A 23826-nucleotide genomic window follows, 5' to 3' on the forward strand; every position below is an offset into this window, starting at 1 on the left:
GATCTGACCTTCTGACCGCTGATCCAGGGATTTGACCCTGGCTATAACCCCCCAAGCCAAGGACCTTGTCCAACCATTGCTTCGCTGACCTGTGATGGAAACACTCTCTGACCTCAGGATCTAACCCTTGATGCTTGATCCAGAGACATGATCGTTGAACTCTTAGGGACCCTGACCACAAATACCCAAGTGCCAATCCCAGACTTGACTCCCTTCTCCCAGCCCAACACTTAACGGCCCCATCTTCTTCCCTTCTAGGGGTGAGCACAGACTCAGTGAGTATGAGAGCCCATGTGGGAGGGGCAGGGAGGCCAAGGAGACACAGAGGGCTCATGTTGCTGTCGCCTGCAGCCAGTGATCGAAGAGCAGTCCGCGCAGCAGAGCCACCCGACTGTCACCACATCTCCTGCCCGGCCCTACCCTGGTGAGCTGGGCACCGTAGGAACCAGTCCTCAAGGGCTGTCACTGCCGGGGAAGTTCACAGTCTAGGCACCAGGGGGCGGTGAAGCTGGGTGTGAAGTTCCCAGCGGGTGACCTGCGGAGAGAGGGGCGGCGCTCTCAGCTTCCTCACCAGCTGATGAGTGTGCCCTGCTGCCTGCAGAGCTGATCTCCCGGCCCTCACCGCCCTGGTTCCTGCCCGACTTGCCCCCGTCCCGAAGTGCGGTAGAGATCGCCCCTACTCAGGTCACAGGTAAGACCCGCCCACCTAGGCCATGCCCGAGGTAAGCCACGCCCCTAACTTAGTTTTTCTCCTCCCTTACCCCCTCCAATCATTCCCGAGCACTAAAACATCCAGGGTTTACTGTGTGCCAGGCCCTGGGCTGGGCACTGTGGAAGCCTCGGTGTGCAGCAGAGATCCCACTCTGCCCTCAACTGATCCGGGTATTATGGTGGTCAGCCCAGGACGAAGGCATTTATTCATATATTCTACAACTATTTATTGAGCACCTACTATGTGTAGGCACTGTTTAAGTGCTGGGGATACAGTAATAAGCAAAACAGACAAAAATTCCCTATCCTTGTGGAGTAGACAGACAACAAACAGATCAATGAGTCCAAATCTAGTATATCTCATAAACGCTATGAAAAAAAGAGAAGAAGGAAGGAAGTCTGGGCGGGGAGGGGGTGATAATATGCACGGTGGCAATGAGAGAAGGCTTTCTGAGCAGGGCTTTAAGGATTGTTAGAAATTAACAACGAGAAGTGGGAAAGAAATGGGCGGGTTGGGAAAAAGGACATTGCAGTTTGGGCAGAAGTTTGGGCAAAGGCATGGAAACATGAAACCCTGGTTTCATGGAGCGGGGAGAAACCACACACACAGATCAGTGTTTCTGAACTAGGGGAGGGCCGGCTCAGGGAGCCTTGTTAAGAGGCTTGGGTTTGATCCCAAAGGCTGTGGGAAGTGTCTGCAGGGTTTTGGGCATCGGAATAATTGCTAGCTATGGCTGAACAGTTGCCCTGGGCCAGGCACTGACTGAAGAGTTTTACATACTAAGTACTGTTTACCCTTCTCATACTCTGTGAAGTGGGCACTGTTAGCCTCGTTTTCCAGATGAGAAAATTGCGTCTAAGGGAGGTTCAGGGACTGGACCCAGGTCACACAGCTGAGCCAGATTCAAGCCCATGTCTCTGTGGACTCCAAAGCCACAAGGAAGCCACCAGTCTGGTTGAAAACCGGAGGTTAGATGAGCTCCTGGTGGAAGGTGACTGCCCTGGAAGTCTGCACAGGCTAGGAACCACCCCGGGACAGTCTGGGGGCTGTGGGAACGTGGAGGAAGAGACACATGTGGAGGCTTCTCAGAGGAGGGGGTGTTAAGGATGCCTAGGGAGAGGCCCTCAAAGAGAACAGCCTGCAAGAGCCCACTGGCCAGGTGTGTTTGGGAGGGGGTAGAGTTCAGCATCAAGGCCTGGGCTGCATGGGGCAGGGCTCGGGCGAGGGACCACAAGGAGGGAGAGGTGGAGGCAGGGAGTACTAGGAATCGTAGGAAATAGGGTGAGGAGGATTCCTGGATCTGACCACTTAGGCACAACCATGCGCGAGCCAGGATTCCCAGGAAACCAGCTCCTGTCTGCCTTGGGAGGGGGAGGAAAACAACTGTTCTGGAATGGGGGGCGGGGGCAGGTCCCTAAGGCAAGGGGTGTTGGTTCACTGATCTAGAGGATGTTTGTGTGGGTGAGGCTGCAGGGTTTGAGGTATTGAGGTGACTGGGGTCAGGGTATCATAAGTGGGGATAGAAGTATCAAGGTTTCCTGGAGTTGAGGAGATAGGGATGTCAGGGACCTGGGGTCATGGTTTGGGGCTACCGGAGGTTGTGATGTTGGGGTTATCTGTGATGGAGGTGTAGGGAATCCTAGGATTGGAGCACCCGAGCTTAGGGTGCGACCCGGCCCAGGTATCCGCGTCGTTAGTAATGGGCTATCCAGGTCCTCCCTGGGGACATGGCAGAAAGTGAATGCTCCCTGCCTGGCCCCCTGACCTACCGCCGCACCCCCAACCCCGGCAGAGACGGACGAGTGCCGACTGAACCAGAACATCTGTGGCCACGGGGAGTGCGTCCCGGGACCCTCAGACTATTCCTGCCATTGTAACCCGGGCTACCGGTCGCATCCGCAGCACCGCTACTGCGTGGGTGAGCGTGGCGAGTGGGTGGCGCGGGGGCGGCCCTGGCTCCCGACAGACCTCTGACGCCTTCCCGTCCGCGCGCCCTTCTCAGACGTGAACGAGTGCGAGGCGGAGCCGTGCGGCGCCGGGAGGGGCATCTGCATGAACACCGGCGGCTCCTACAACTGCCACTGCAACCGCGGCTACCGCCTGCACGTCGGCGCCGGGGGGCGCTCGTGCGTAGGTGAGCACGGCCGGGCCGGGGGTGGCGCTGGGGCCAGGTGGACCCGGGGGGCTCTCCCGACCGCATGTAATCCCCTCCGCCGCCTTGAACTCCCCTCCTCCCGCTCAGACCTGAACGAGTGCGCCAAGCCCCACCTGTGCGGCGACGGCGGCTTCTGCATCAACTTTCCCGGTCACTACAAGTGCAACTGCTACTCCGGCTACCGGCTCAAAACCTCTCGACCGCCCGTGTGCGAAGGTGGGGAAGACCCCATCCAGACCGCCGGGGGTCCTCAGCGGTCCCTCGGCCTGGGGTGGGGGCGGAGGGCCTCACTCCCGTCTCTGCCCAGCTCTGGGCCTCTCAGAGGTTTCGGTCCGGAGCCCAGGGGGCCCGCTTCGACTTGTCGATTTGTGACAAAGGGAGGCCCTGCCGAGGACCCTGAGCGCCTGGCCGGCCACGTTGTCCCCAAACGAGTCCTCTTCCTCCCTACTGTGCAGACATCGACGAGTGCCGAGACCCTAGCTCCTGCCCGGATGGCAAATGCGAGAACAAACCTGGGAGCTTCAAGTGCATTGCCTGTCTGCCCGGCTACCGCAGCCAGGGGGGCGGGGCCTGCCGCGGTGAGGGCGAGGCCTGGGTCCGGGGTAGGGTAGGGGGCGGGACTTCGAAAGCAAATGGGAGGGGCCCTTCGGGAGTCGCCCCTGTGATGGGGCGGGGCTAATGGCGGTGGGAGTCACCTCCAGACTGGTCTTCCTTCCCGGGAGTAGAGGCACCCCCATCCCGGGCGGAGGGGGCTCCCACCCCCTCACAGTGCATCATCCGGTGGGGCGGAGTCCGAGGCGAGCCTTCTCCGCTGCAGACGTGAACGAGTGCGCCGAGGGCAGCCCCTGCTCTCCCGGCTGGTGCGAGAACCTCCCGGGCTCCTTTCGCTGCACGTGCGCCCAGGGCTATGCGCCCGCGCCGGACGGCCGCAGTTGCCTGGGTGAGCTCCAGCCCTCCCCGCCCTGCCACCCGCCACCCATTCACGCGCCGAAACTGGGGACTGGGTCACCCCGTCTGTCGGACGGGTGGGCAGGAGGTAGCTAATTCACAGACACCGCTCCTTCACTGATCCACTCACTAGTTTCCTCAGCGGACCTGGCGGAGGAGGGGGCGACCAGAATTTCTACGTAGGAAGGATCTGAGGAGGCAAAGCTTGAAGCTGCGTTTGCAAAGCACGTTACTTAAATTTGAGGGGGGAAAAAAGATATAAAAGAAAGGGGATGTTAGTAGTCCCCCCGACACTAATGTTTCTTATGTATCAGGAGGAAGGCTGAGGGCTGGGATTCAGAGGAACTGGAGAACAATAGACACCAACTGTAGAGCGCAGGGCTGTAGGACTGGATGGAGTTTGGGTGTTCCTGGGAAACCTCAGCGGGGCTGGGAGAAGGGGAGGTCTGAGTGCTCTTAAAGGATCAACAGGAGTTAGCCAAGCGAAGAAAGGTGAGAGGGAAGAGCATGCCAGGCTCAGCGCCAGCGAAGTCAGAGGCAAACACCAGTACGGAGTGTACAGGGAATGTAAGGTGTAAGCAGGGGATGGGGGCTGAGGCTGGCCGGTGAGGGGCAGGTCCCCATCCCCTGAAGGGCCCACCTAAGCCCCGCCCAGGAGGTTGAGCTTCACCCTGAGGATATCAGGAGGCACCTGAAGCATTTTAAGGGGAAGAATGACAAGAGTGGCCATTTGTTTTAGAAAGTTCCCTGATGCCCATTGTGGAGAGTGACTGGAGGTCTGGTGGGGACTCAGGACAGAGACAGCGGTGGAGCTGATGAGAATAGAGGCCTAAGGATGGTCATGAGATTATGTGATATTAGAGAAATATTAGAACGCATTACCTGGGCTGCTCATTAACTGGATGTCAAGGTGAAGGAGAGAGGGGAGTAAGGGATCCTCAGGTTTCCAGTTTGGGTGACTCAGTGGGTTCTGCTCACCGGGATAGGGTCCCCTGGGGTGGGGCATGTTTGAGAAGGAAGACATTAAGTTTCATTTTGGACAGTTGAGCGGGTGGTCCCTGTGGGCCTTTCAGCTGGCAATGCCAGCAGAGGGTGGGCCATACTGATTGGAAACCTTGGGCCAGACACACCCACCTGGAACTGTGTATTGTGGGGGTGTGAAGCCTTGGGGTGTCACTGGGAGGGTGTGAAGCCTTGGGATGTGCCCTGGGAGGAGCTGTGGAGACTTGGGGTGTCACTGGGGGTGTGTGGAGCCTCGGGGTAGGCACTGGGGAGAGCTGTGGAGCCTTGGGGTGCAGTCAAGGATGGTGGGTCCGGTGAGGGGAACCTTGGCAGAGCCTTGTGGATACTGCCACGTCGGTAGAAGGCAGGGGAATCGGAGCAGGCGATGGCGGAGCGGGGGTGGTGGGAGGGCCCAGGGAGCACTAGCTGAGAAGCTGGGGAGTGGAGGCATGCAGGGAAGAGGAGGATGAGGTAAATGCAACAGAGAGGTTCTTGTAAAATAAGAACTAGCTGGGGAGACGAGAAGGTCCCTGGTGGCCTTGGCAGGGTAGCTTCCGTGGCATGCCGGGAGGCCAGAAGATGCAGGCAGCAAGTGAGGAGGAGTGAGACCTGGGATCACCAGAGTGGGGTGTAGGCTGTAGGCTGAGGAGAACAGTAGAGGTTTGGAACTGCCCAAGAGCACGGGGGCTACCTAGGGGCTTTCCAGTGTCAAGGCTTGAGAGGAGGAGGAGAGGGTAGCGCTGAGGATCTGGCCGGGCTGGAGGCCAGAGGGAGTGGAGTGGCCCAGGTGCTCCGCTTGGTGGCTGGCTCCAGCCTTGCTCAGCACCCAGGGTCCTGAGAAGCAGGCTAGGGCTCTGACTTTGCCAGACCAGTGAGGAAGAAGGAGAGGTGTTCATGGGCCCTTGCTAGAGGAGGTAGAGTTGGGGGCTCGAGAACAGCGGAGGCGGTGGGAAGGAAGCTGCATCTGAGATGTCCAAGAGGGGCCAGATCCCAGCCCCTTGTACCGAGAGTGAGTGGCTGGCACTGAGGTGAAGGTCACAGAAACTGACGGATGAAGGACTGTAAGGTCAGAGGCTGGGCCTGGCTGTCCAAATGGATGTTGAAAACTCCTAGGATGGGGAGGAAGAGAGAAGGAGAGGGGCTAGGAAGGTGGGTGCTGACAGCAATAGAGAGGCTGGCGTAGGGGCCAAGTGCCCCTCAGAGGAAGAGTGTGGTTTGAAAGGGGTCTGGGGTGTGGGCAACGACCAGCTTCCACCAGAAAGGACTGCACAGAAGCATGCTCTCAGAGCCAAGTCACTTTACTGCACAAGCAGAACAAGTTATTCTGTGAGACCAAAGATATAGGGGAGCTTATTTACATGGGAAGGAAGGCAGCCATGGCAGGTGGGGGAAGGGCAAGAGCAGCCGTGAGAGCAGTTGGGGCAAAGGAAGCCCAGGGCAGAAAGGGATTGTTTGGTGAGAACAGATGAAGGATGGGGAGGCCTGAGTTCTTTGGAATCACACGTGGCCCAGGGTTCCTGGCAGCACCTGGCCTGGTCGTTAGGGCATAGTGTGCCACACAGGAGCGGGGTGAGGGTCCCATGCTTCTCTCCAGCTCCACTCACTTCAGCTCTGGTGCTCCAGGCCATGGGCAGGAGTGGGAAAAGGGTAGCAGAGGCCCAAGACCATCCCATCCTGGCCCTCTGACAGCCCCTGTGCCCCACAGATGTGGATGAGTGTGAGGCTGGGGACGTGTGTGACAACGGCATCTGCACCAACACGCCAGGCTCCTTCCAGTGTCAGTGCCTCTCTGGCTACCATCTGTCAAGGGACCGGAGCCACTGTGAGGGTGAGGGGGGCCTTGAGCTGGGGGGCTGACCTGTTCCTCCCTACCCCAAGACCTCCACTGCCCAGGGCCCAAGCCCAGGGGCTACCTGTAAACAAGCCAGGCACTCCCATGGCCAGCCCCCATCCAGATCCAAGATGAGGCCTGGGGTGTGGGCCCTACCCAGGGCTCTTCGGGAAGCCTTGGAAGCCTTAGGCTGTGTGTGATTGGGCTTAGCCCCTGAGATTCTCCCCCTCTTTGATTCCCTACAGACATTGATGAGTGTGACTTTCCCGCAGCCTGCATTGGGGGTGATTGCATCAACACCAATGGCTCCTATCGATGTCTCTGTCCCCAGGGGCATCGGCTGGTAGGCGGCCGGAAGTGCCAAGGTATGGAGGGATTGGCTGAGAGCTCCTGAGGAGCAATGGCAGGCAGCAGTAATCTCCTAGACACACTACTGATCTGTCTTTCCATCCATCCACTCACTCATCCTTCTACTCTTTCACTGAAAATGACAACAGTGATAATGACAGTAATTAACGATGCTTATTACTATGTGCCAAATCACCCCTATATGCATTCATCCAACAAGAGTTTACTGAGCATCTAATATTTGCCAGGTTCTGTGCTATATACTAGATATTGAGCAATGACCCAGGGCTCCCAGCTAGGGGAGACTGACATGTAAATTGATTCTTACAGTTCAGGGTGCTGGGTGCCAAAAGAGGTCTGGACTAGTGATTTATTCCAACAGTTGAATTGGAACTTGAAGCATAAATAGGGTTCCCTAAAGCATAAATAGATTCCCTAAGCAGAGAAAAGCATGGGATGGTATTCCAGGCCCAAAGAACAGTATTTGCAAAGCACAGAGATCCGGAAGAAGCTAGTTGCATTTTAAGGGAGAGTAGACACCTACGCCCTAAACACAGAGCTGAGGGTGTTGGTGGTTTAGAGTAAAGGGTGATGAGACTTAAAGATATTGGGAGACCAAACTGAAAGTCCCCAAATGCTGAGCTGAGAGTTAGGACTTCATTCTGTTAGGTTTTATGAAGAATAATGCATTGAATGTGCACACAACTACCCACATGCACAGACAGACACGAGTGGATTTCCTGTCGTGTGTACTTTGAAGTCACAGTGGAAATTCAGGTTCTGAACTTGTGTGAGGCCCTTGAGGCATACTCCCGGGGAAAGCGGGGCTCGTTTCCCTCTGAGAGATTCTTTCTGCTCATCTCACTCCCTGAAGACATAGATGAGTGCAGCCAGGACCCGGGTCTGTGCCTTCCCCACGGGGCCTGCGAGAACCTGCAGGGCTCCTACGTTTGCGTCTGCGATGAGGGCTTCACGCCCACCCAGGACCAGCATGGCTGTGAGGGTGAGTGCCCTCTCGGCTTCCTCCTCAATCTAGACAACTCCCCTGAGCTGCAGCTGGGGCTCAGAGTTGTATCCTGGTCCCACCCTCTGGAATGTGGCGAACAGGAAGAAATCTCTTTTTGCCTGGGAGAGCCCGGCGGGGCCAGACCTCGCAGGAGGGCCCTGAATGCCACATTGAGGGTGGAGCTTGGCTTTCACAGGGCAGCTAAGGGGAGCCAGGGAATGTGGGGGAATAGAGGGATGAGGTTGGTGGACAGCGTGGACAGGCAAAGACATTCTGCAGGAACCTGAGCTGCTCTCCCTTCCCCTCAGAGGTGGAGCAGCCCCACCACAAGAAGGAGTGCTACCTTAACTTCGATGACACCGTGTTCTGCGACAGTGTACTGGCCACCAATGTCACCCAGCAGGAGTGCTGCTGCTCCCTGGGGGCTGGCTGGGGAGACCACTGCGAGATCTATCCCTGCCCAGTCTACAGCTCAGGTCAGGAGCCGGGCAGGCCCTTTCCTTTTTCAGAGCCTCAGTTTCTTCATTTGGAAACGGACTGGGGGAGAGAGAGCCCCTCCCTGGGTAGGTGGGAAGTGAGGCGAGAGCTCCGACCTGCGGCCGACAGCCAGCACACATGCGCTCAATCCTGCCTCCTTCCTTCCCCACGGCAACTATCTCGCTGTAGCTGAGTTCCACAGCCTTTGCCCGGACGGGAAGGGCTACACCCAGGACAACAACATTGTCAACTACGGCATCCCAACCCACCGTGGTAAGCCCCAACACGGCTCCGCCCACCTGGCATGCCCTGCTCCGCCCGCCGAGGTTTGGACCGCCCCGATCCCGCCAGTGCTTGTCAGTGGCGGGTACTGGGGTAAGACCCGCCCACTCCCTCACCGACTGCCCCGCCCCTCCGCAAAGCCCCGCCCCATCACTCTTACGTCAGCATTCGGAAAAGCCCCTCGCACTGTTTTCGTCCCTTCCACCGTAAGCCCCACCCACACGTTCTCCGTTGCGGGGCCTAAGTGGCCCCGCAGGTAGAGGGCGCGGGCGCCCACGGCCTGTCACTCCGCAGACATCGACGAATGCATATTGTTTGGGGCGGAGATCTGCAAGGAGGGCAAGTGCGTGAACACGCAGCCCGGCTACGAGTGCTATTGCAAGCAAGGCTTCTACTACGACGGGAACCTGCTGGAATGCGTGGGTGAGTGTAGCCGACCCCCGTGGCCGTGGGAAAGCAACCGGGAGACACGCACAACCACCCGACTCGGGGCCGGTTCCTACCACTCGCGCTTTTCCTTCTCTCAGACGTGGACGAGTGCTTGGACGAGTCTAATTGCCGGAACGGAGTGTGTGAGAACACGCGCGGTGGCTACCGCTGCGCCTGCACGCCCCCGGCCGAGTACAGCCCGGCGCAGCGCCAGTGTCTGAGCCCAGAGGAGATGGGTGAGGCCCGGGTCGGCCGGCTGGGGAAACAGGAGGGAGGCTGGCCGAGCCGAGCTGTGACTTCCACCCCTACCCACCCATCATCCCCTCGCTGCCCGTAGACGTGGACGAGTGCCAGGACCCCGCAGCCTGCCGCCCTGGCCGCTGCGTCAACCTGCCGGGCTCCTACCGCTGCGAGTGCCGCCCGCCCTGGGTGCCCGGGCCCTCCGGCCGCGACTGCCAGCTCCCGGAGAGCCCGGCCGGTGAGGGCAAGGGTCATCTTGGGCTCTCCAGAGCCCTGTCCGCCGCCTGGAGACCCGGGGCCGCGGTTCCCCCGAGGGTGGGTTGGAGCGGGGGAGGGCGCTCCTCCCTGACGCCGGGTTCCGCTCCTCAGAGCGTGCCCCGGAGCGGCGGGACGTGTGCTGGAGCCAGCGCGGAGAGGACGGCATGTGTGCGGGCCCCCTGGCCGGGCCCGCCCTCACCTTCGACGACTGCTGCTGTCGCCAGGGCCGAGGTTGGGGAGCCCAGTGCCGCCCGTGCCCGCCGCGCGGCGCCGGTGAGCCGGCCCGGGAGGGGTTGCCCGGGAGGGAGTTTGGGGCGGGAGCCGGGGTGAATCGACGCCGCAGACGGCTAACCGCCCCCTGCCCTCTCAGGGTCCCAGTGCCCGACGTCGCAGAGTGAGAGCAATTCCTTCTGGGACGCGAGTCCCCTGCTGCTGGGAAAGCCCCCGCGAGGTGAGTGTAAAGGGAGGGACAGAGGCGGGGTCCGCGGCCATCGCTGGGAGCGGTGTTGACGTCTGCATTCTCCCGGCGCAGAAGAGGACAGCTCGGAGGAGGATTCAGACGAGTGCCGCTGCGTTAGCGGTCGCTGTGTGCCTCGGCCGGGCGGCGCAGTGTGCGAATGTCCCGGTGGCTTCCAGCTAGACGCCTCCCGCGCGCGCTGCGTCGGTGAGCAGGGCCGAGGGGCGGGTCAGTGGGGGGGCGGGGCTAGAGGCTGGCGGCAGGCGGGCGGGGCGGGGCGGGGCGGGGCGGGGCCCTGCAGAACCCCGCCTGGACCGGAAACCAAGAGAGCCGCGCGGCTCCGGCTCCAGCGCCGTCGCGAAGTCCGCACCTGTTAACCCCCACACCCAGACATCGACGAGTGCCGAGAGCTGAACCAGCGCGGGCTACTATGCAAGAGCGAGCGCTGCGTGAACACGAGCGGTTCCTTCCGCTGCGTCTGCAAAGCTGGCTTCGCGCGCAGCCGCCCGCATGGAGCTTGCGTGCCCCAGCGCCGCCGCTGACACCACCCTCGGTCTGGACCTCGGCAATCACCGAGGAGTTTCTGCCCGACACTTGGGGCGAGCTCCGCCTCTCGCTTGTGCCCTGACTCGGGGCTCGGACCCAGGGACCCTTCGGGGCCCGCAGACCCCTTCCCCGAGCCCCACGTTCCAAGGGTGCCCATACCAGCTCCACCCGGTTCATAGGCAGATGTTGGGTCTCTCTGGCGCTGCCGGCCTTCCTTCCAGAGGGTGTTTCCCAGAAACTGATAAATCAGATCGTGCCTCTTTACAGTGGGTTTTCGAAGTAAACTGATGTTCATGTACGTGGTGGGCGCGGTCTCCGAAGGGCGGCACCAGACCCCAGCCTCCTTAGAGGGGCTAGACTGAGCCCAGCACAGGGGGTGCGAAATAGAATTTATTGTGGCTCTGATTATGTATATGTGAGATGTGCCTGGCCAGGCCGGCCGGGCTCCCATGGTTTGTACAATAAATACATCTGCGGGGCCTGCTCTCCGAGGCTGGGAAGCGCCCACACCCGCGGTTCAGTCCAGCTTCCGGGTTCCCAGCTTCATGGGGCCCTTGGCTGTCTTTTTCTCAGCGCGTTTCGCCTCCATCTCCCGCCTACGCTCCTCGCGCTTCTTCCGGGCTAGCTCCGCCTTGGCCTGTCCTGGGAACAAGGGGAGGAGGGCTGACGGCGTCAGGACAACCTGAGTCTCAGCTTCCCAGCCCATGCCTGCCCCAGAGGAGGGTAGCCCTAGCCCATCAGCCAGCCAGCCCAGGGGAAGCACTTACGGCTCTCGGCCTCCAGGCCCTCCCAGTTGTCATCACCCCACGAGTCCCGCCTCGGCTGAAAAGGGAAGTGTGGGCTGGAGTGGAGGCCTACTCTCAGTTGAGGTCCACCCCAGGTCTGCACCCTCCCACTGGACAGGTGCCGAGTACCTGGGCACCAGCCTCCCGACGCACTGACAGGGCAGCAAAGGGGTCGCCTTTGTCGCTAGGCTCCGGTCCACCCCAGTTATACTCGCTGGCCAGCCGTGTGCCCTCAGGGGGTGGCTCCGGGGGGCTTGGCTCCTGCCAGCCCTGCTCCCATGCGTCCTCGGCTTCCCAGCTGCTCCAGTCTGACTCCTGGGATTTGTGACCAGGGTTGCTGGTCTGCAAAGAGAAGGAGGAGATAGTGCCAGAGAAAGGGAGGGAGGGGCAGGGCCCTACCCCCCACATACACGCACCCTGTCCCACCCAGCTCACCTGCCCAGCCCAGTTGGCTTGGCCCCCAGTACTCCAGTTGTCCTGCTGGGCCAACACAGATTCGGCCTCCTGCTGCAGTGTGGGGAGGAGAGCATGACCATAGGGCCCCCTGTACTCCACCCAAAAGGGCAAGGAAGCCCCCTAGCCCCTGCCCAGCCATGGGCTCCACCCTTTCTTCTTTTGCCTTCCATCTCGTTTTCTCCTTAGGCCCTGTCTCCCATCAGTAAAGTGGACACGCTGAACCTGGCCTGTCATCACTCCTCTATGAAGCTGGGAATGAGATCTAGAGTTCCACACCCCTGCCTGTGGCCTCAGGGGTCTCACCCAGAGCTCTGCCCCCATTCCCTTCAGAACAGCCCCACTCCAACCTCAGCCCATACTGAGCCCAGCCCCAGGGAGGACTGGTTGGCTGCAGGCCTGGGAGTGACCTCTGCTTGCTGATCACAGGGCGGCGTGGGCCCTAGAACAGGTACAGGAGGGATGGCGAGTGGAGGAGAGGGAGGAGGATCAGTGGGCTGACCCAACCACCAGCAGCCTGGCCTCTGGAGTTGAGTGGGGGCTCGGCTGTCAGCTCTAACCCACAAGGGCTGCTCCATGACACCTACTTGCCCAGGATGCTGTGCAGATGAGGACAGGTCTGACTCCAGCCAAGCCCACATGAGTTCCTTGAATGGCAGCCTGTGACCTCGAAGCTGGGGTCCCCCGGGTAGGCCTCCTCAGCCCCACTCACCTCCAAGCTGCCCCAGTCTTCATCATCCCATCTGTCGGCAGCAGTGCTGTCCTCTTCTGCGTCCTTGCTCTCCTCTTGTGTCTCCCAGTGGCCTGAGGTCGTGGGTGTGGCAGCGACAGGGGTCGGGGCTGGGGCAGGAAGTCCTGGGGAGCAGAGGCTCACTGAGTTGCCACACACTGGGCCCCAGGAAGGTCTCAGAACAGGGCCGAGGTTGCTGGGGGTGTGTAGAGGGGAAGCTCACGAGGGGACTGGACTGTACCCAGTCTCCTATGTCCCCATCACCATCCCGGGTGGAAGTCGATCAGTAACAGGTCCTGGGTGCCAGCAACCCCAAGCCCTCTCAGTCACCGATACAGCCAATCTGGGACACTCACCCTCAGACACGGGTCTCTGGGGAACGTTGGTCTCGGCTGGGGCAGCCGTGGGGTGTGCACGGATCAGCTTAGAGGTGAGTGAGGAGACCCCTGTCACGGCCCAGCCTGCCCAGCTGGCTGCGGCTCCTCCCATTCCAGGGCTGGAGGCTGCATGGACGTCCTTCTCTGGGCAGTGACAGGAGAGACAGGTATGGACACCTCAGGCTTCCATGGGGAGGGTGGTAGGAGGGCAATAACTGAAACAGAGCGACCTGCAGTGGGCGTCCCCCTTCTCCAGGCCTGCGTTCTCCCAACTGTGAGATGGGGGTGGGGGAGTGGTGTACAGTCTGTCCTCTAGGGTTCTTCCAGCTTTCGGATGCTCCAATGAGGTAGAAGGGGGCCATGACAGGTGACAGTCAAGAATGTGGCAAGAGTCACAGGGAACACGAGTGTGGGCCACTCACCCGCTTCGGCCAGCTGGGTGGGGTCCTCCGACACAGACTCCAGTTTGGACAGGAAGCTTCGAATGGCCTTGAAGGCCTGTGGGGTAGCAAGGGGCAGAGCTGGGGCCTCCAAGGTTCCCGTGAGCCTGCCAGGCCAGCTAAGGCCCAGGTATCCCCCAGAGCCCCAGCTCCAGGGCCCAGCCCCAGCTGTGCCTCACCTGGTCCCGCACGGATCTCTCAGGATCCACGGTGAGGCTGCAGAGCACAGGCAGGATCTTGTGGGCGCAATCATTCATCGAGTAGAGGTTGTGGGTGGCGGCGAAGCCCAAAACACCCGCGACCCGGGACGGTGCAAATGGGTCCTTAGTGGCCCGGCTAAAGGCGGAGGTGAGGACCCTGTGTCTGGTCTGGGGTGGGGCGGGAAGAGGACTCCTGAGTGTAGGGTCAGTACGGGGCCCAGAACTGTCAGGCCTTACTTCCCAGAACAGAGGCCATCCACGGGGCCTCCAGAGTCTAAGAAATGTGAGTTAATCACTAACAAATGGGGAGAATTTACTTAAAACTCTAGATCTTGGCTTCTCCTCCCAAATCACTGGGCTCACGCTGCCTCAGAGTGACAGGGGCCAGAGCAGCAGCTGCCTCAGGGCTGAGGCCAGTGCCTCCCTTCCCACCTGCGCTGCGGACCGATTCATTCATTCCCGTTAAGGGCCTGGGAGCTGCAGGCGTCTGCATTCAGAGGCCCTGGCTGAGGGGAGGGGATGCAAGGCCGTTGGGGGCAAGCAGGCCTGGGTTTGGTTCCCAGACCTACCGCCTACTGGCAGTGTGACCCGGTGCAACTCACTCCACCCTCAGACACTGGGCTGGAGCACCCAGGGCCTAGGTCTCTGGGAGGATGACAAGCCCCACACAAGGAGACCTGGCTCTGGGGGACCTGGCTGTGGTCCCGTGACGGTGACAGAGCTCCTGGCGCTTGTGCAGGGCACTCACGCTGGCACTGAGGTAGGAGCCGATTTTGCCCAGGCAGACGGTGGTGTTGCAGCGTATGGGGCCCTGTTCGTCCTTAGCCTGCAGCCGCGCGAAGTGCTTCATCAGCTCCACGTTGAGGTTGGTCTCGTTCAGCTTCGGGGCCAGGAGCAGCATGGACTGCAGGGCGGGAGATGGCGGAAAGTGTGGGCTGGAGCGGGCACACTCTGGAGGCCACCAGTGGCCCTGGGCACTGAGGAGACCCGCCAAAGCCCTCCCCAACCAACCCCCAACCTGGTCCTGGCCCCTACCCAGAATGCTGAGGAAGGCGACCCCCATTGCTTTGCACCCCTGTCTCCCATCCCTCTCCGTCAGCTCTCTGTTGCGTGCACTCTACTCAGACTTTCACAAAAGCACCTCCACATACACTCTCTATCAATTAGCTTGGGTTGAGGTCACCAATGATCTCCATGTTGCTAGATCCAAAGGCCAATTCTCCATCCTCACCAAACTTGACCCCTCAGCAGCTTTGACAGCCCTGAATTCTCCCTCCTCCTCGCAACTTTGGTCTCTTGTTCTTCCAGGACACCGCCCTCTCCTGGTTCTCCTCTGACCTCACCTACTGCTTCTCAGTCTCCTTTTGCTGAGATCTTACTGTTCAGACACCCCAGAGCTACTCCTCAAGCCTCATCTCTTTTATACCTCAGCCTAGGCGAGCTCACCCATCTCACGGCTTCAAATGGCCTTGTTAGCTGACCGTGCCCAGATGTGCACCTCCAGCCCAGACTTCTCCCCTGACCCTCACACACATAACCAGTGCGTGTCCACCTGGCTAACAGACACGCCAAGACTGGGCCTGACCTCCCGCAAAACTGTTCCTCTCAGGGACTTCCCTGGTGGCCCAGTGGTTAAGAATTTGCCTTCCAATGCAGGGGATGCGGGTTCCATCACTGGTTGGAGAACTAAGATCCCACATGCTGCGGGGCAACGAAGCCCGAAAGCCACAACTACTGAGCCTGCGAACTCTGGAGCCTGCGCACCACAACTAGAGAGAAGCCCACGCGCCGCATGCTACAACTAAGACCCGACACAGCCAAATAAATAAATATTTAGAAAATGAAATGAAACAAAACAAAAAAACTGTTCCTCCCAGTCTTCTCAGTAAATGGCAACTGAACCTTCCAGTTGCTGAGGCCAGAAACCTTGGAGCCATCCTTGACTCCATATCTACCCATCACCAAATACTGTCAGCTCCACCTTCACAATGCTGCCCCTTCTCTCCACCTGCTGCTACCACTCAGGTCTGAGCTACTGTCATCTCTCATCTGGGCCACTGTAATAGCCCCTAACAGTGTCCCAGCTTCCACCCTTGCCCTGACAGTTAGTTCTCCACACAGCAACACAGTGTTTTGCAACAGGTCAGATCAGGTCAGTGCTCTGCTCAGTCCCCCAGGGTTCCTGTCTCACTCCCATGAATGCATCAGCTCCCTGCCATGCCCTACGAGGCCCTGGCCCCATTACCTCTCAGACTCCACTGCCCACAATCATGCCCCTTCAGCCATGCTGAACCTCTTGCTGCTACTCCTACATTCCAGGTACATGCCAGCCTCAGGACCTTTGCACATGTTGTTCCTTCTGCAGGCAACGTATTTCCTCCAAATCTCCTCCTTCACCCCTTTTCACCTTTTTTCCTTAAACGACATCTCCTCTGCAAGGTCTTCCCTGATCACTGTTTTTAGAACTGCAAACTCTTCTCTTCACACTCTCCATCGCTTTCTAACGTAATATATTTTTTTCTAATTCTGTTTATTGTCTGCCAAGCCCCCCGCCCTCCTCGAAAAGAAGCTCCAAGAAGGCAGGGAGCTTGGTCTGCCTGTGCATACTGCATCCCAGCACGGGACACTGGGCCAGGCACAAAGAGGCGCTCAGCGATTGTCTGCTGAACGGAGGACTATTGGTCATGCCCATCCTGTTCCCCCCCCGACCTGCCGAGCTGTACCCACAGCCTGGACCTACATGCAGAACAGTGCTTGCCCCTCCCGTAACCTGCTCGACCCACAGGCCAAAACCAAGGCCTGTGTGTCCTCTGATGAGCCCCCTCTAAGCCTCAGAAAACCAGAGGTGGCCCCTCTGGGCCTGGTTACACCCACCTTGACTGTCTGCTCCCGGATGGCAGGGTTGGTGTCCAGGAAGCCATGCACGACGTGGGGAAAGATCTGGGTGTTGACTGTTGGCTCATCAAGGTACTGGATGAACTGCTCCATCTGTGGTCCGGGTTGGGGCATGAGAAGGCAGTCAGCCCTTCTACCCCTCACCAGAGACATGGGACCGGCCTTAGCATGGTTTCTCCACCCAGCAGGCACTGGCTGGCCAGGGGAGTCTCCTGAGGCCCCCAGCTCGCATCTGGCCTCAGGCCCACGTGGACTGGTGAGGCTGCCAGGAGGGTGCTGAGAAGAGCCAGGGACCGGGAGCTGGAGGGCCTGGCCTCTGGTCCTGCTCGGCAGGCTAACTGGTCACAGCCCCTCTGAGAGCCTCCACCGCCTCGTCTATAAAGAGTGCAACCCCTGCCCAGAGAAGCGCCGTGAGGAAGGCTGGTGTGTTGAGCACCGGAGAGGGAATGATGCCTGGAAGCACGGGTGGCCCCCACCCTCGATCCCATCAGTCCTGTCTGATGCTCCCAGCTGCCCTGGGGTTGGCAAGAGAGACATTACCCCCACTCTAGAGGGGACCGAGCCAGGAGATTGGGCGGCGCAGGGGGAGGCGTTTAAGCCCTGCAGTCCGGGCGGACGGGGCATTCCCAAAGCTGCCAATGAGCCCTGTGATTATCTTGACTTCCTGAGAGCACAGCCCCGCTGGTTCCTCACCGGTGTGTATATTTCAGGGAGGGGTTTCTGGGGCCCCTGTGTAGCCGGCGCAGGGGCTTGAGCTACCTGCCTGGGGCTGGAGGTGAGGAGGGGGCCTCCCCTGCAGCCAGGGTGGGGTCTGGGTGGGGTGGAAGCAGGCAGGGTGTGCCGTGGCCCCTACCTGCTGTAGGAGGCGGATACGCATGGCCCGGTCAGTCGATGAGAACATCTTGACTACGACAGGGATGATCTTCTGCTGATACTCCTCGGCGCCGAGGAACTTACCCACCTGAGAGAAGGAGCAGGAAGAGGGGCTCAGCTACGTCCACAGGAGTGAGATGACTTCACTGGGCTCATTTAACTCCCTCAGACTCCCTGCTGATTTCCCAGGGTGGGAACGGTGAGGGCGGTGGGGTGGGGCAGGTATATCCTCAGCAGCCCCTCTGCCCGTACTCCGTCTCAGTCAGCCCTGCCCTTAACCCTTCTGAGTCAAGGCCTCTCTTAGGAGGCTCACAAAAGCTCTGTGCCCTTCCCTATAATCAAGCACCTAGACACCACATGCACACAGAATTCTGCCTATAATTTCTGGGGGTTCTCAGCTCCACAAGATTTACTTGCCGTCTTCCCCACTTCCCGCATGCCAAGTTCCTTTGGAGAAAGGGTTCTCCCACCGAGCGGGGAATGGCAGGCGCCCTGGTAACAGTGGGCTGGGGTCTGAGGAGGGGGAGAGGATCCAGCCCCTAGAAGCCAAGAGGGCTGAGCGCCGAGTGGTCAGGAAGGAGGAAGGAAAGTGAGGTGGTGAGCAGGTGATCCCCTGGGCCCTGGGAACCAGAGTGCCCAGGTCAGACCGGGTAGGCTGTCTTGAGGAAATGGAGGAAGGGCTACAGGCTCTGAAGGAAGGAGTGTCTGGAAAAAGAATTTTGGAGGCACAGGGTGTCCCTTCCCCAGGGACGAGAAGTCCCCACCACCTCCCTGACAGCTGGTCAGGTGGCCCTGGCTTGCTGAACCACTGGATATGAAAGCTCCTCCTCGGGACCTCCCTGGTGGGAAGCAGTTAAGAATCCGCCTGCCAATACAGGGGACACGGGTTCAAGCCCTGGTCTGGGAGGATCCCACATGCCACGGAGCAACTAAGCCCGTGCGCCACAACTACTGAAGCCCGCGCACCTAGAGCCCGTGCTCCGCAACAAGAGAAGCCACCGCGATGAGAAGCCCGCGCGCCACGACGAAGAGTAGCTCCCGCTCACCGCAACTAGAGAAAGCCCGCGCGCATCAACGAAGACCCAACGCAGCCAAAATAAATAAATAAATAAAATAAAAAATAAATAAAGTATATATATATATTAAAAAAAGGAGCTCCCCCTCACGTGGGCTTGGATCTCCCTGACCAGGCTGCCCCTCCCAGGACACCCGCGAGGCTGGCCGCACCCTTGGCCTCTCTTCTGCCCTTCAGACCTACTCAGCCAGTCTCTGGGCCCACAGTTCCTGAGGCTCCAGGCCCCACTCACCTTGAACAGGGGCGTGAGGACAACAGCCCCCGCGTTGCCAAACTCGAAGGCGGTCAACAGCTGGGGCAGCACCTTGTGCCGGCAGAAATCCTCAGGGAACGAGTCTAGGCTCTTGCTCAGCTCTTGGAAGAACTTTTGCTTCTCGGCTGGCTCTTTGATCTTGGGGAGCGTGGACAGGATGCAGGGAGCGGGAAATCAGCCTGGTCACGGTCCCGTCAGCCACGGGCAAGGGCGGGGGTCACCTCCAACCCGGAGGTAAACTTAAGCTTGGGGTGCCAGATGGGCTGGCTTCAAACCCCAACGCTCCCATTTATTAGCCGTGTGACCTTAGGCGAGTTCCCCCACCTGTAAAATGGGGTAGTAACCGTACTGTCTCACAGAACTGTGCCGAGGATTCAACCAGAAAACGCACGTGAAAGCTGCCCGGCACACTGGAGGCGCTCAGTGCCCGTCATTATGTCACTGCCACCTGGCCTGTTGCTGTGAAAGCAGCCGCTAGGGGGATCAAGCCCTTTATCAGCGTTGCCTCTGCTCCTCAGGACAACACAAGGTGTGAGTACCATTAACCCCATGGCACAGACGAGGAAACAGGCTTAGTGAGGCCAAGGGGCTTACTCCCCCACCCTGGGCCTGGCTGGGTTGGGCACACCTGCAGCTCCGTGGGTGGAGGTCGTGGCAGGCTGTGGAAAGGCAGGGATGAGGTGCAGTTTACCCCCAGAGCTCGTCCTCCCACTGGGCCAGAACAGGCCAGGCTGTCAGCTCAGTGGTCTCCTTCAGTCCTCCTAACCTCCCCGAGGCTGTAATACCCACAACTCACATTTCCTGAGCACAAACTACGCGCCAGGCAGGTTACGTGCTAAAACCTTTACACAGATGAAATAATCCAACAAGCAAGCTGAGGCACAGAGAGGGCAAGGAGCTTGTCCCAAGTTACACAGCTAAGAAGCCGTCAAGGAAGGGTATGACCCGGTGGTGTGGCACCTCTGCTGTGCTACACGCTGTGAAGAAGTGCTGTCATTCCCCCATTTACAAAGGAGGAGGCCGAGGCTCAAGGTCACCAGGCAGGAAAGGTAGGGCGTGGATTATTACCCTGTCCTGTATGCTTCCAAAAGTCCCTGTGCGCTCTGCTGTACCCTCACCGCCAGAGCCGCTGCCTGGGCCAGAAGAGGTGACCTCCAACTGGGGTTGGGGAGGACCTGGTTGGCCCTTGAGCAGCTCAGTCTAGCATGGGAGGCAGGCTTGGTGCTCTGACCACAGGGTTCAGGGGAGCAAAGGCCCAGAGAGAGGCCAAACCGCATCCAAGGTCGCACACTGAGAGAGTCACAGCCGGGCTCTCTCCACCACTGCGCTCAATGATGGGAAGAGGGGCCGCTGGGCACTGCCCTCCCACGCTCTCGTCGGGACCTGCCAGAAACAGCCAATTTCCTGTGGGGCACACATTAAGGAGAAGGGCAGCCCGGCAGAGCCAGCCATGTGAGAAGAAGAACTCCACGTAACAGAACTCCTGCTGCCCCTACACTGCCCAGGAGGCAACAGGGCTCAGCGTTTCCAGCACCTTCTCCTTCAGCTCAGGTTTCCATCCTCGGAAGGCCTCCCAGCCCCTATCTGAGTCAAGATTGCACAGACCATCGAGGTCTATGGAAGTGTCTGTCACTCCTCCCCCATTCCAGATTCTCAGTCACCTCTCTGTGTGCCCCACACAAGCCCGGGTCAGAGCGGGTGTCCAGGGCAGAGCCTCCCTCCTTCATTCCCTACAACAATGCTATGGGTCAGCAGATACTATAGTTATTCTCATTAGGCAGATATGGAAACTGAGGTTCAATGAGGTTAAGCCGAGGGCTCCCTCCGCACCATCTTTCCATTTGCTGTTCCCTCTGCCTGGAACATTCTTCCCCAGTTACCATCCCCATGACTCCCACCTTCACACCCTTCAGGTCACAGCTCAAACATCACCCTTGAGAGAGCCCTTCCCTAAACACCCCACCCTCACTATTTTCCTTCCCGGCACTTATCCACATTCCAGGAAGCACAGCTTTCCTCATTTATGGGTTTTTTGTCCCTTTCCCTCAGTGAGAGTCCCCAAGGCTGGGGACCTGGTCCATTTACCCCATGCTAGATCCTTGAGAGCAGGGATCTGGGTCTGACTCTCCCTCCCCACCCTGCTACCCACACCACAGCCCAACATCAGGGCCAGGGCCAGTTAACAGAGTGCCAGGAGCAGTCACTAAGCACCCACTATGTGCCAGAAACTACACTATGCAACTCAAACTCAGACTCCTCACCCTGCTCCTTTGAAGTAGGTGCTGTTATTAGGACTGAACTTCAGCCAAGAGAAGTCACACATAAATAACAGTTGGAGCCAGGGTTTGAACCCAGACAGCCAAGCTCCACAGTCTGTGCTTGTCTCCTGGGGTCTAATTATCAGGGAGCCTATGAAGTGAGGAGGGGGCACAGGGGTGAGGAACGTAGGGCCAGAGCCCAGGGTGGGGCAGGGGACTCACCTGAATCTCTTCCAGGAAGAGGTTGATCTCCACAAAGCGGTTGTTCATGAAGCCATCAGGTGCCCGGCAGTTCTGCAGGAAGCGGGCTGGGTTGGGACGTACCTTGGGGTTGGCTCCGACCAGCTCACAGTAATGGGGCACCAGTGACTTGGGGATCTGTGGGAGAAGCGTCAGGGTCAGGGCAGGGGCTGGTTGGCTGGTGGAGAGGGGCTGGGTGGGGTCAGACACTCACCTTCCCAGGGTTTCGCAGGGCAGCTGCACGAGGTAGGGGCCCATTGAAGACTTCCCAGATGAGGCAACCCAAGCGCCACATGTCAGCTGACCTGAGGCAGTGACCAGGGCTGCTCAAGGCCCTGCCACCTGCCAGCCTAGGCCTCCAATCTACCCTGGGCACTAGGCACTCGCTGCATGGCAAACCCTGGGCTGTGTTCCTCAGCTAATCCTCCCATCAGCCCCGAGAAGTAGGTTTCATTAGCCCCATTTGACAGATAAGGAAACTGAGGCTCAGAAAAGCAAGGACATCCACCCCAGGTCACACAACTTTCAAATTCAGAACCACCTGACCCCAAAGCCTGTGTTTATCCTGCCCTACATCCCTGAGGATCCTGGGAGCAAGGAGTGGGCCCCACCCTGAGGACCCTAGTTTCCTCCCAAGCCAGGTGGCAGGGGACAGGGGAGTGCCAGCTAGTCTAGGGGTCCTGAGGCTGCAGGGGCTTCCAGAATAGGGCAGGGTGGGGCACGCCCCCCCCCCAGTCACCCACCACTTCTCTCTGACCGCTCTGCCACTGCCATCAGCCAACTCCGGGGGATCATACTGCTCAAGCTCCGGGATCCCCTTGCGGGGAGGTCCCCCACCATTGCCCTGGGCTGAATACATGTAGTCCAGGCCCCCAAGCTTCCACTCGCCAGCGCGGTCCACGAACACAGCGGCCATGCAGACATTGTTGTGGATGAGGCCGCAGTCATTGACCAGGAAGCTGAGAGCTTTCTGGGGGCAGAAGGAGCCATCACAGCCCGGTAGCTGCAGCCCCCCACCCTTGCTCTCATCACCACTGCCCCCCACCTCACCACAATTTGGTGTAGCCCCCAGGAGAGCTCCAGCTCCTTCAGGTCACCAGCCTCCGCTCGCGCCTTGAGGTACGCTCCCAGCGGGGTCACAGGCTCTGTCACTATGTGGAGGCATTTGTCTGTCTGAAGGGGACACGGGGTATCAGGGAGTGATGGGGCGAGAGGAAGGCGAGATGAGAGACATGATGGGGAGAGGGGTGGAGAAGGGGAAGTCACATCTGGGGGGCGCTGGGTCAGAAGGGCTGGAAACCGGCAGGAAGACAGAAGACAGGACTGGGAGATTGGGAAAAAGTGAGGGGCAGAGATGGGGCAGACTGAGCAGCAGGTAGGTACCTCCAGCCCATCGATGTAGGCCAGGATGTTGGGGTGCCGGAGAGTTTTGAGGCGCTTGAAGGCAGCTTTGGCCACCTGGGTCTGCTCTTCGACGCCGGGCTTCACGTCATACACGAAGATGGACACCGGGCTGCCTGTGGCCTGTGGGGGGGCGGAGCGGCCTCAGGGGTGTGGGCCGGGTCCCGGGCAGACCACTCCACCTCCGAGATGGTCCCCGGAGCTGGTTCAGTGCCGGAAAGGAAGGGCCGCCGGCCAGGTCTCTCCCCAAGTCAACCCTTGGGGACTGAGTCGGGCCCACGTAACCCTGGTTGGGTCCGCCTGTCGGTCCCTCGGTCCTTCCGCCCGCCACGTCGGCACTGCCCGTCCCCCTCCCCCGGCCCGTAGCCCTAGAGGCTCCGCAGCCACGTCAGGCGGGCGCAACGCGGCGGAGCCGGCGGCGCTGACTAGGCGAGACCGAGGTCGGCTGCGGCCTGCGGAGCGGGGCCGCTCTCACCTTCTTGCGGCCGCGGTGCAGGACCCAGGGCCCGGGCGGGCCGCCCTCGGGGAGTTCCGGGCTGAGCTCAAACGGGAAATCCCGGACCGGGTCCCGGGCAAAGAACCACATCGTCCCCGCCGCCGCCGCGGGATCGAGCGCCTCAGCTCCTGGCCCTCCGGCTGCCCGAGCCGGGGCGGGGCGGGGCGAGGGCGGGGCCGGACCGGGCTGGGGGCGGGGCTACGGTCGGTTGGGGCGCAGCCGATGGGCGGAGCAGGGGCGTAGGGCAGCCGGGAGACCACCCCTCGGCCGGCCACCGGGCCTAGAGCGCGCTGGCTGGGAGCCGCCAGTTACCAGCTGTGGCGCCCTGGCAGGTCACCCAAACTCTCAGCGCCTCTGTGTCCTTAAATCTAAAATGTGGGTGGTAATAGAGTCCACCTCCCAGCGTTATATAAGGATTAGAGCTTGAGAAGGGGCAGAGGATGGGGAAACCGAGGCAAGGAAGCTGAGAGATAGGGAGACAGCTGGAAGACGAAGTCGACAGACAGACATGAAGAGGGTGCAGTGTTCAGTGGGGAAAAGACTTAGGGAGGGCGATTGTACCCAAGCCAGACTCTCTGTCCCACCAGCCAGTGGGCACCTCCAGGATCCGATGAGGCATTGTGTTGGTGGAATGAGGAAGTGACCAGGGGAGAGAGGCA

The 23826-nt window shown here is 59.8% G+C and overlaps 2 protein-coding genes across 6 annotated transcripts in view; one reads left to right on the forward strand and one right to left on the reverse strand.

Annotated features, from left to right (window-relative positions):
* Positions 1–11216, forward strand: part of LTBP3 (latent transforming growth factor beta binding protein 3) — an 18015-nt gene extending 6799 nt beyond the window's left edge. For 2 of the 3 annotated variants that reach the window (XM_082342060.1, XM_082342062.1), the window contains 20 exons: positions 259–275; positions 352–424; positions 602–691; positions 2505–2630; positions 2715–2846; positions 2955–3083; positions 3323–3445; positions 3685–3807; positions 6523–6645; positions 6894–7013; positions 7871–7999; positions 8311–8478; positions 8669–8752; positions 9056–9184; positions 9289–9426; positions 9528–9668; positions 9800–9961; positions 10059–10139; positions 10221–10352; positions 10536–11216. In XM_082342060.1, coding sequence (XP_082198186.1) covers positions 259–275; positions 352–424; positions 602–691; positions 2505–2630; positions 2715–2846; positions 2955–3083; positions 3323–3445; positions 3685–3807; positions 6523–6645; positions 6894–7013; positions 7871–7999; positions 8311–8478; positions 8669–8752; positions 9056–9184; positions 9289–9426; positions 9528–9668; positions 9800–9961; positions 10059–10139; positions 10221–10352; positions 10536–10687 — 2372 coding nt within the window. In that variant the 3' untranslated portion in view covers positions 10688–11216. Of the gene's footprint in view, positions 1–258; positions 276–350; positions 425–601; positions 692–2504; positions 2631–2714; positions 2847–2954; positions 3084–3322; positions 3446–3684; positions 3808–6522; positions 6646–6893; positions 7014–7870; positions 8000–8310; positions 8479–8668; positions 8753–9055; positions 9185–9288; positions 9427–9527; positions 9669–9799; positions 9962–10058; positions 10140–10220; positions 10353–10535 lie in introns of all 3 variants that reach the window. The other variant, XM_082342061.1, reaches the window with a different exon arrangement.
* Positions 11069–23341, reverse strand: SCYL1 (SCY1 like pseudokinase 1). Of its 3 annotated transcripts, none has more exons than XM_082342085.1 (18): positions 23147–23341; positions 22654–22794; positions 22321–22443; positions 22014–22240; positions 21485–21575; positions 21253–21408; positions 18752–18910; positions 17425–17532; positions 16551–16664; positions 14425–14580; positions 13656–13844; positions 13459–13534; positions 13016–13180; positions 12642–12784; positions 11912–11980; positions 11606–11818; positions 11459–11513; positions 11069–11333 (listed from the first exon to the last, which is right to left on the reverse strand). In XM_082342085.1, the coding sequence occupies exons 1-18, from the start codon at positions 23255–23257 to the stop codon at positions 11209–11211; spliced, it is 2421 nt and encodes an 806-aa protein (XP_082198211.1). In that variant the 5' UTR covers positions 23258–23341; the 3' UTR covers positions 11069–11208. The 3 variants fall into 3 exon arrangements, with proteins under 3 accessions (XP_082198211.1, XP_082198210.1, XP_082198212.1); XM_082342084.1 differs by having other exon boundaries at positions 11912–11983; XM_082342086.1 differs by lacking the exon at positions 11912–11980.
* Positions 23342–23826: the final 485 nt, after the last annotated feature.

Source organism: Balaenoptera borealis (genome assembly GCF_965194805.1).
Source record: "Balaenoptera borealis genome assembly, chromosome: 11".
NCBI lineage: Eukaryota > Metazoa > Chordata > Mammalia > Artiodactyla > Balaenopteridae > Balaenoptera > Balaenoptera borealis.

Bases quoted from the DNA above. Each gene is read 5' to 3' on its own strand.
- SCYL1 (XM_082342084.1), bottom strand. From the start codon at position 23,257: ATGTGGTTCTTTGCCCGGGACCCGGTCCGGGATTTCCCGTTTGAGCTC. The intron at 13,845-14,424 runs GTGAGTGCCCTG...GCCCCACCCCAG, and splicing joins GCTCCTACCTCAGTGCCAGC to ACCAGACACAGGGTCCTCAC. The intron at 13,535-13,655 runs GTGAGGCACAGC...GCTACCCCACAG, and splicing joins AGAGATCCGTGCGGGACCAG to GCCTTCAAGGCCATTCGAAG.